Source organism: Mastomys coucha, chromosome X (assembly GCF_008632895.1).
Source record: "Mastomys coucha isolate ucsf_1 chromosome X, UCSF_Mcou_1, whole genome shotgun sequence".
NCBI classification, from domain to species: domain Eukaryota; kingdom Metazoa; phylum Chordata; class Mammalia; order Rodentia; family Muridae; genus Mastomys; species Mastomys coucha.
In genome coordinates this window covers 109,133,739-109,143,912 of record NC_045030.1, presented here as the reverse complement: position 1 = coordinate 109,143,912, position 10,174 = coordinate 109,133,739, and the positions used below count along the sequence as shown (strand labels likewise).

Genomic DNA, 10,174 nt, shown 5'->3' with positions numbered 1-10,174 from the left:
CTACAGAGATACTTGTACATTCATATCCACCTCTATCCACCTAAAAATGAAAACGACCAGGTTTCATGGTACCAAAAGGAATTATGGAAGCTTCCCAAAGAGGAAAATAACCAACAGTGCCACCCAACTATGACATCTGTAAACTACAATAATAACTAGCATGACATGGCACAGTAACCCTAAAACATGCAGTACTGGCACATATAATTTTCACTAACAGCTTGCTTGCTTTTTTTTTAGCAGAAGCTAGGAATTGTATTAATAAATTTCTGAGCCAAACATGATACTTTGGTCACAAAAGCATCTGTGTGGCTCCCCGTGCCCAAATGGCTTTGTACATGTGATTGAACACCCAGGTCAACCTAGACCATTTGTGTCCTGCAGCCAGTTCCCTCTCTTAAAGCTGACTCAGAAGGCCAGCCTTCCCAAGGCTAGACATCAGTCAAACCATTCACTTCCATAGAATAGCATCCCAGGACAGTCTAACCATACAGTACACCAGAGCCAGAAAGCCAGTTGAACTCTGTTTAATTGTTTCTCGAACTGATGTTGGTGCTGTTTAATTGTTTTGAACTGATGTTGGTTATTCACTGGAAGCTCCTCTTCCTGCCACGGCATTTGTTTAGATAGACTTCTGCTCTTTGAAGTACTTTTCGCGCATAAGTGCAGCCTTCTTTTTGTAGGGTAGTTTGTCCACATCAGCAGTCTTCGACCACATCTTTCCGGCAGCCTTGGCTATTTGCGTCACTGTCCAGTTGGGGTTTTCTTGCTTCAGCGTGTCGTAGTGGTCCTGGGCGAAGAGAAGGAAGGGAGAAGGGGGCTTCCGAGGTGTGTTGGGGTCTCTCACCCTTCTCTTCCTTCTTGGCCCCATATAATTCATCATTTCCTCCTGGTATCGGGCTTTGTCAAGCTTGGCTAAGGCTTCATACTTTGCCTTTTCACACTTTGAGATGGATCTCCACTTTTCCGAACACTTTCTAGAAAATTCCTTAAAGCCAAGGTTGGTGTGTGGGTGTTGCTTCTTGAATTTGTTTCTGAAATTCATCATAAAGTGGATGTAAGGAGAGACGTTTACCTTGGGTCTTGGCTGGGCTTCTTTTCCCATGTTTATATGATCATGAATTAGTTTGATAGAGCCTGCTGGTTTGGGTAATTCTGTCTCCACACCCGAGGAGCAGTGTAGGAGGTGCTCTACTTAGGGTGAAAGTTTCTCTGTGTGTGAGCCTCAGCCAGCGCTTGGCCTCTTCAGTACTGGTGAGCTTTGCTGGGTCAAAGGGAAATTGTGACGTCATCACCAAGCTGACCAATGCCAGCCAAGCTCAGTTATTGGCAGGTAGGCCCTCTTAGTGGTTGGTTTCTCCAGGGACTTTTTTTTCCTCTTAGGAAAGATGAAGGTTTATGTGAACCTTATTACAGTTGCTACTGACCCTAGGAATCTTTCCCTTTGGCTTCTTGAAGGCTGTGGGCTTTGCTCAGCCTCTGGAATCATTATATCCATCTCCCTCCATGGGTCATAACAAGGGCTGACTTTCTACATGTGATTGTCAAGATACTGCCTCCTCATCCTCCACACAGTCTAGAAATAATAAAAGCCTGCTGCACAAGGGGTTTAGTAGTAACTAAAAATAATCAGCTATGACAACTGAGACTTGGTTCCTGTCAGGACAAAATTGTTTAAAACCCAAGCACTCTGGCTCAGAGTCTGAATCCTTCATTTCTCTTGTCTCTCAGGTTAGGATCCAGTGGCCAGTTCACCTGCAATGAAGGCTATGAACTGCAAGGGTCCAAGCGTATCACCTTCTCTGCTTGTTGGCTGAGATGGAAGCAAGGCACTGTAGTAATCTAGTCTCAACCCAGAGAACACAGATTGGCAATAGATTGTTGCAATAACATGAGGTTTATTGATCCATGTATATGGGGTTGCCCACCCTCACAGGTGGGGTCAACCCCCAACACAGAAAGCACACATCTTTTATATTTTACAGAGGGCAGATTTCTGCAACAAGGCTAGCTGGCTCTGGTTGGTGAAACACAGGATAAAGGATCATCAGGCATTGGTTGGCTTGCTCAGGGGCTGTTCTTGGCTTAGTCAGCCAACTTCCCTATCCAGCTCTGCACCTGGCCTTGAAAAGTCCCTGGGAAGGGGCTGAGTAACTAGATGGTTGGGGGATTGTCATCAGGGTGACAGTTTATGGTCTTTTTCGAAGTTCACCACAGGAGGGGTTGGGGGGTTCTTCCGAGAATTGCTAATCTTGTTTTCATGGACCTTAACGTCATTGTGATCACTAGTTATTTTTGTTTTGGCCTTACTTAGCTTAGTCAGAATGGCCTGGTCATTCTGTCTCAACATTCTGACTATCAGAACTTTGTTTTTACAGAATGTCCTGGCTATCTCTGAAACACAAGTTCTCAGTGTCTGAAACTGCTGCTTGCTACTGTAAAACTATGTTTCCACACTGCTTGCTGTATACAAGAGCTGGAATATGGCTCTCTTATTTTACTTTATTTCTACATTCTCAAAAATTTGTGTTTTTTTTCACTTTATTACTTCAGCACATTGCTGAAGGGGTGGGTCTAGGCACAGCCTAATCCTCCTGTCTTCCTATTCCTTATGGTTCCCCTAGGATAGGAGTCTGTATTCCAACTCCCAACAATGGTCAGCAGCAGTTATGAATGGAAGTTCAAGGATCTAGCAGTTGCTCAGTCCCACAAGGATAGCAGAAAGAGAGAGAGAGAGAGAGAGAGAGAGAGAGAGAGAGAGAGAGAGAGAGAGAGAGAGAGAGAGAGTCTTCCAGTGTCCTTATGTAGGTCTCCTGCAGAAGATGTGGCCCAGATTAAGGGTGTGTGCCACCATGCCTTTAATCCTAGATGACCTTGAACTCAGAGATCTTCTTGTCTTAATCTTCCAGAATTCATAGCCACTATGCCTCAAGATCCCCATGCCAAGATCCAGGTCAGAAACTTATATCTCTCAGCCTCCAGATTAGGATCACTAGTGAGCCTTCCAATTTTGGATTGTAGTTCAGTCAAGATATAGTCAAGTTGACAACCAGGAATAGCCACTACAATCCAACCCTTGTCAACTTGACACAAATAATATCTCATGTCCACATGAAACAATAACATAATCATGAATATGCCTAACATGATAAAACTATTCCTCATACAATAGCAAACACATTTGTAAATTTACAATGGGGCAATGTCCCTTGGGGACATTCTTTTAGTGTCTCAACTTAAATACCAATTGATGTTAAAGAAACAAAGAAAGACAAATGCATTCTTAACAAAATAAGACAGAAGCATTCATATTACTTTATAATCCTCATTTCTGCGACTGATTACGTGACCTTAGCTGGTATCTATAACTACCTTCCTCTACTACCCATTCTGTATTTCCTTCCCCCTCAGCAAGCACCTCAGCAGGTCTTGGCTCTTTTCCTGGAGGATTGACCCATACCTTCATTCCTAATGAGTCTGCATCCTTTGTCATCCTGCTTGGATTAGGCTGTTGTAATTTCCCATTGACTTTACTCACAGGAGATAGTAGTACTAAGAGATGCCCTAAAGGATCTCCTGCACTCCTGACATAATCCTGCTTACCTCCATTGTGGAGAGGCAATCCAATTTCCCCATGGTAATCTGGATTTATCACCCTTCCTAACACTTGTATTCCTTTCTTAGCCTGTTAGTTTAAGGGCATTAGAAGCCCAAAATGACCAGGGGGAAGTCTGAGCTTCCAGTTCAATGGAATATTTGTTGTGGCTCCTGGTAGGAAAACTCCCCCTTCTGGAACCAAAACTTCTAGGCCAGCAGAACCTAGAGTTGTGGGGACAGGAAGCAAAACTTTTCCTAGAGGGTCACTAGGAGTGATACTGAGTGGAACTATTCCACTTTCTACCTCTTGATTCCTGGACCCATTGATCCTGGATATGGGGAAACTGTACCATAGATGCATATACTGCCTTCTGAAGAACTCTGCCCCAGACCTCCATGCTATTGCCACCTAACTGGCGCTGAAACTGTGTCTTCAAAAGGCCATTCCATCTCTTTATCAGACCAGCTGCTTCAGGATGATGGGGAACATGGAAATACCAGTGAATTCCATGATTGTGGGCCCACTTCTCTGGCTGTGAAATGAGTTCCTGGGTCAGAAGCAATACTGTGTGGAATACCATGATGCTAGAGAAGGCATTCTGTGAGTCCATGGATGGTGGTTTTGGCAGAAGCATTTCGTGCAGGAAAGGCAAATCCATAACCAGAATAAGTATACTCCAGTAAGAACAAAACGTTGTCTATTCCATGGGAGAAGTAGTCCCATGTAGTCAACCTGCCACGAGGTTGCTGGCAGGTCACCTCAAGGAATGTTGCCATATCTGGGGCTCAGTGTTGCTTTCTGCTGTTGGCAGATCTGGCATTCAGCAGCAGCTGTAGCCAGGTCAGCCTTGGTGAGTGGAAGTCTGTATTGTTAAGCCCAAGCATAACCTCCTACTCGACCACCATGACCACTTTGTTCATGTGCCCATTGAGCAATGACAGGCATGGCTGGGGAAAGAGGCTGACTGTCCACAGAACAGGTCATCTTATCCACTTGATTATTGAACACCTCCTCAGATGAAGTCACCTTTTGGTGAGCATTTACATGGGACACAAATATCTTTACATCCTTTGCGCATTTAGAAGGATCTATCCACATACTTCTTCCCCCATTATATTTCTCACCAATTTTCTAATCGTGATCTTTCCAAGTTCCTGACCACCCAGCCAATCCATTGGATATAGCCCATGAGTCAGTGAACAATTGCACATCTGACCATTGCTTCTTCTAAACAAACTGTAGTACCATATGTACTGTCCAAAGTTCTGCCAACTGTGAAGATTTTCCTTCACCTGTATTTTTCAGGGTTGTCCTGGAAAAGGGTTGTAATGCTGCAGCTGTCCACTTCTGGGTGGTGCCTGCATTACATGCAGAGTCATCAGTAAACCATGATCCACCAGTAAACTAGGTCCTAGTCTTCTCTTTTTCATTCAGCCAATCATGGGGAACACCGAATGAGGTTATAGGTTCATGCTTGGCAGCAGATGGCATTGTAACAGGACTAGAAACCACAGACATTTGAACAACTTCTTCATGTAACTTGTTTGTGCCCTCAGAACCCGCTCTGGCCCGATCACGTATATACCACTTCCATTTGATAATAGACTGCTGCTGTGCATATCCTACTTTATGACTTGGAGGGTCTGATAGCACCCAGCTCATGATGGGCAGTTAAGGTCTCATAGTAACTTGGTGTCCTATTGTCAAATGTTCAGTTTTCACTAAGGTCCAATAGCAGGCCAAGAGCTGTTTTTCAAAGGGAGAATAGTTGTCTGCAGATGATAGTAGAGCTGTGCTCCAAAATCCCAAAGGTCTCTTCTGTGATTCACCTACAGGGGCCTGGCAGAGGCTCCAAACAGCATCTCTATCTGCCACTGACACCTCAAGTACTATTGGGTCTGCTGGATCATATGGTCCAAGTGGTAGAGCAGCCTGCATAGCAGCCTGGACCTGTTAAAGAGCCTTCTCCTGTTCCAGGCCCCAAAGAAAGCTAACACCTTTCCAAGTCACTTGGTAAATGGGCCTGAGTAGCACACCCAAGTGAGGAATGTGCTGTCTCCAGAATCCAAAGAGAACCACTAAACATTGTGCTTCTTTCTTGGTGGTGGGAAGGGCCAGGTGCAATAACTTATCTTTCACCTTAGAAACAATATTTCTGCATGCCAAATACTACTACAATCCTAAGAATTTCACTGAGGTAGATGGTCATTGAATTTTGGTTAGATTTATTTCCCATCTCTTATATGTATATGTGTTACCAATGAGTCCAAAGTGGTTGCTATTTCCTACTCATTTAGTCCAATCAGCATAATGTCAACAATATAGTGCACCAATGTGATATTTTGTGGAAGAGACAAATGATCAAGATCCCTTCTAAGTTATGACACAAGACAGGAGAGTTAATATATCCTTGAGGCAAAACTGTAAAGGTATATTGCTGGCCTTGCCAACTGAAACCAAATTGCTTCTGGTGGTCCTTATGGACAGGTACTGAGAAGAAGGCATTTACCAGATCAATAGCTAGATACCAGGTACTAGGAGATATGTTAATTTGCTCAAGTTACAAAACTACATCTGGTACAGCAGCTGCAATTAGAGTTATTACCTGATTTAGTTTTCAGTAGTCAATTATGATTCTCCATGATCCATCTGTCTTCTGCACTGGCCAGACAGGAGAGTTAAAGGGAGATGTGGTGGGAACCACCACCCCTGCATCTTTCAAGTCCTTGATAGTGGCAATTATTTCTGCAATTCCTCAAGGAGTATAATACTCTTTTTGATTCACTATTTTCTTTGGCAGAGGCAACTCTAAAGGCTTCCATTTAGCCTTTCCAACCCTAATAGCCCTCACTCCACAGGTCAGGGAACCAATGTGAGAACTCTGCCAATTCCTTAGTATATCTATCCCAATTATACATTCTGGAACTGGGGAAATAACCATAGGATGTGCTCAGGGGCCTTCTGTACCTACTGTGAGTTGTACATCAGTCAAAACTCCATTTATCACCTGTCCTCTATAAGCCCCTTACTTTAACTGGAGGGTCAGAATGTTTCTTGGGATCTCCTGGAATCAGTGTCAATTCAGAACCAGTATCCAATAGGTCCCAGAAAATCTGATTATTTCCTTTACCCCAGTGTACAATTACCCTTGTAAAAAGCTGTAGGTCCCTCTGGGGAAGAATTGGAGAAAGGCTAACAGCAAAACTTTTAGAGGTGTCATATCAAGATCCTCCCTCAGGAGAACCTGGCCACACCTTCATTCCAAGGGTTCTGGGTCTGCAAACTGGCTCAAGTCTGGAAATTGATTCACTGGCCGAGACTTCCTTTTGCCAGGATCCAGTGTAGCCTTTCATTCATTTGTTTGAGAATTTTCCTGTTTATACAGATCAAACAGATACGCAGTAGGGTTCCTATCTAATTCATGCCTGGAAACATCAAGGCCAGTACCAAAGGTCCAAAGGAGTCATGTCATTATAAATTTTACCTCTCCTGTGTTTACTATTATGGGGTATGTGATTGTAAACATTGTTTTGTCTATGCTGCCCATTATAATAACTATGATCACCTTGTCTCTGCCGATTCAATGCTGCCACCTGGTCCTTGTTACCTGGGGGCCCAATTAAACCCATTGAATTTAATTCATCTAATTGAGCAGCAGCATCTCCAACCCTAAGGTCTAGGACAAGGAAAAGGGCAAGAACAAAACCCTTCAAATGTGCTGGTGCCCCTCTCACCAGTTTGCGTCTTATAGGACTGGTGAAGGGCATATCTTCTGGGCCTTCCCATTATGGAGGATTAGGTTTTACACGATGTATTCACTCTAGCATTGCAATTTCCCTAAGCCTTAAAATCCCTTCATCAACACTAAGCCAAGGGACATCAGGCATCTCCAACTCCTTTTCATTGGGCCATCTTTTGATAAACACTTCAGCCAAACATTCAAACTTCTGACACCTTTTTAAACTGTGCAAGCTTTCATATTAAACCTAGACTTTCCACTCATAGGGCCCATGTCAATAAACTCAGCCTGATCTAGTTTTATGTTTCTTCCACCATTATCCTACACCCTTAAAATCTACAAATATTCCCCAGACTTCTGCTTGAATGAATTAGCAAACTCATTAAGCTCCTTAGTAGTGTATCGAATTTCCTCACAGACTACACTTTCTACCTCCCCTCTAGGGGCCTGTTTTGCCTTTAGTCTGGTTATAGGTCTAGAAGAAACTATTGGTGGGTCTTGAGAAACATCAGTATTGTCTTGTCTGGCATTTTCTTCATCAAAAGTCACGGCTGGTTTATTAGACTCTAAGGGATTAAATTTCCTTATGTGAAAGAGGCATTATTTCAAGGGATGGGGCTGAGGGTACTACTTCCTCATGTGGGGCAAGCCCTTGATAATCTGAAGATTCAAAATTTTCAGATTCAACAGGGTCTTCCCACACATCCCCATCCCAAGTTATAGGATCCCATTCTTTGCCAATTGATACCCTTACTTCAACTGCTAACAGCCTCTGAGGCTGAGACTTAAATTTTTACTGTAATTCAGTCAACCTTATCATGAGGGCTTCAGTTTGATTTTCTGCAACTTGAGTTCTATGGCTGTTGAAGAGATCCATCTCTTCAAGGATACACTTAGCAACTTTTAGATTGTTTACTTGTGTCTAGAGCTGTTCTATTTTATCATACAACTCCTTCTTTTCCTTCATAGTTTTTTTCCCAAGATGCTAAGAACAACAAGCCAACAAAATCATTTTCCGATTTTCCCCCAACTTATAGAAAGTTTTGCACACTGAATCACCTAATTCATCAAGATAATCAAGGGTATTAGCTTCTTTATGATTGAAATATAGTTTCAACCACAGGTCTTCAATATTCTCCAAGCTCCCAGGAGGGAGAGAATCTAGAGAGGTTTCAATAGTTGGAGGTGCTAGTGAGTTATCAAACCAACTCCAGATTTTTAAAAGATTCATTCTATATTTCTGCTCCTCTAGAACCTCTCCTGTTACCAACTTCTGTATTAGTCAGGGTTCTCTAGAGTCACAGAATTTCTGGGTAGTCTCTACATAGTAAAGGAATTTGTTGATGACTTACAGTCTGTAGTCCAGCTCCCAACAATGGTCATCAGCAGCTGTGAATGGAAGTCCAAGGATCTAGCATTTGCTCAGTCCCACAAGGTAAGCAGGTGAAAGAGAGAGAGAGAGAGAGAGAGAGAGAGAGAGAGAGAGAGAGAGAGAGAGAGAGAGAGAGAGAGAGAGCAATTAACAGCTTTCTAATTGAAGTTGAGATCCTTTCCACAAGAGTGAAATCATGCCTAGTCCTGGAAACCTAGCTAACCATTGTGGGTTAGTAAAGTGATGGATCTTGGAAATCATGCCAGCACTAAATACCAAGCCAAATATCTAGAAAGAATGAAGTCATGGATCTCTGGGGAGAACCTATAACCACCAATGTACTAAACCAGAATAATCCTCAATTACATTTTAAATACCTGTTTTATACCCATAGATAAGTATAGTATTCATCATACATCAAGAAAACATCTTTTTGTGACAAAAGCCATTACAGAAAAAAACACAACTAATCAAAATGCAGATCTGTAGAAGCCAGTCCCAATAGATACATTTACAACACATCTCCTGAAACCTTCTGATAAAAGGGTCAGAAAGCTTGTAAGAGCCAGAGGACCATTGAGTTTGCTGTGAGACCATCCATCCTAGTAATGTCAGATGCTATATCCTTTAAAGACTCACCAAAATGACTGCCTAAACATTACAAAATCAACAATAGACATACAAAAGTCATGAGGAAAGTCCAGAAGGGCTCCAAACCCACACAAGGAACTACAAGCAATTAGGAAAGCTGAAAGTGGGAGAAACTGGTTTTCCCATAGAAGTGCATTTCAATTGGTTATCTAATACCAAAATTTTCAGCCCTGAAAACATACATACAAGTTCTATTGTAATATTATACAGATTAAGTATGTTATCTTTAGAAATATTATATATTCATACATATATGCATATAACAACAATTAATAAAAAAGAATCCATGAATTTGAAAGCATTCATCCAGGGTTATGTAAGAAGATTTGGAGGAAGCAAAATATAAAGAGAAATTATGTAATTATATTATAATCTCCAAAATAAAAGAAAAAAACTACATTTTAAAGGGCATTAAAATCAGCAATAGAGAAAAGTCGAGTCACTTATGAAGGCAGGGTTAACTTATAAAGGTAAGGCTGAGAGAATAAAACCTGATGATTCCTGAGGGTCTCTCATCTCCCAGGTCAGGAATCATCAGGCTTTTTTCTACCTGCCTTGCCTTTATAAGTTAGCCCTGCCTTTGTAAGTGACTTGACTTTTCTCTATTGCTGATTTAATGTCTTTTAAAATGTAGTTTTTTTCGGGACTCAAAGTGGGAAGGGGAGAAATGCCCAACAGTGGGGAGAGGAAACTAGTAGAGTCCACCTCCAGTAGAAAGACAGGGCATCAAGTGAGGGATGGGGTTGCTATCACACAGTCAAAATTTCTGACCCAGAATTGTTCCTGTCTAAAAGAACTGCAGGGACAAAAATTA

At 42.2% G+C, this 10,174-nt stretch overlaps 1 protein-coding gene across 1 annotated transcript; it reads right to left on the bottom strand.

Moving 5' to 3' along the window:
• Positions 1-511: 511 nt before the first annotated feature.
• LOC116093988 (high mobility group protein B4-like) lies at positions 512-1,261 on the bottom strand. The gene has a single exon (XM_031375967.1). It carries the CDS (start codon positions 1,103-1,105, stop codon positions 623-625), a length of 483 nt encoding a protein of 160 aa, XP_031231827.1. The 5' UTR covers positions 1,106-1,261; the 3' UTR covers positions 512-622.
• Between the last annotated feature and the right edge of the window lie 8,913 nt (positions 1,262-10,174).

Bases quoted from the DNA above. Each gene is read 5' to 3' on its own strand.
- LOC116093988 (XM_031375967.1), bottom strand. From the start codon at position 1,105: ATGGGAAAAGAAGCCCAGCCAAGACCCAAGGTAAACGTCTCTCCTTAC.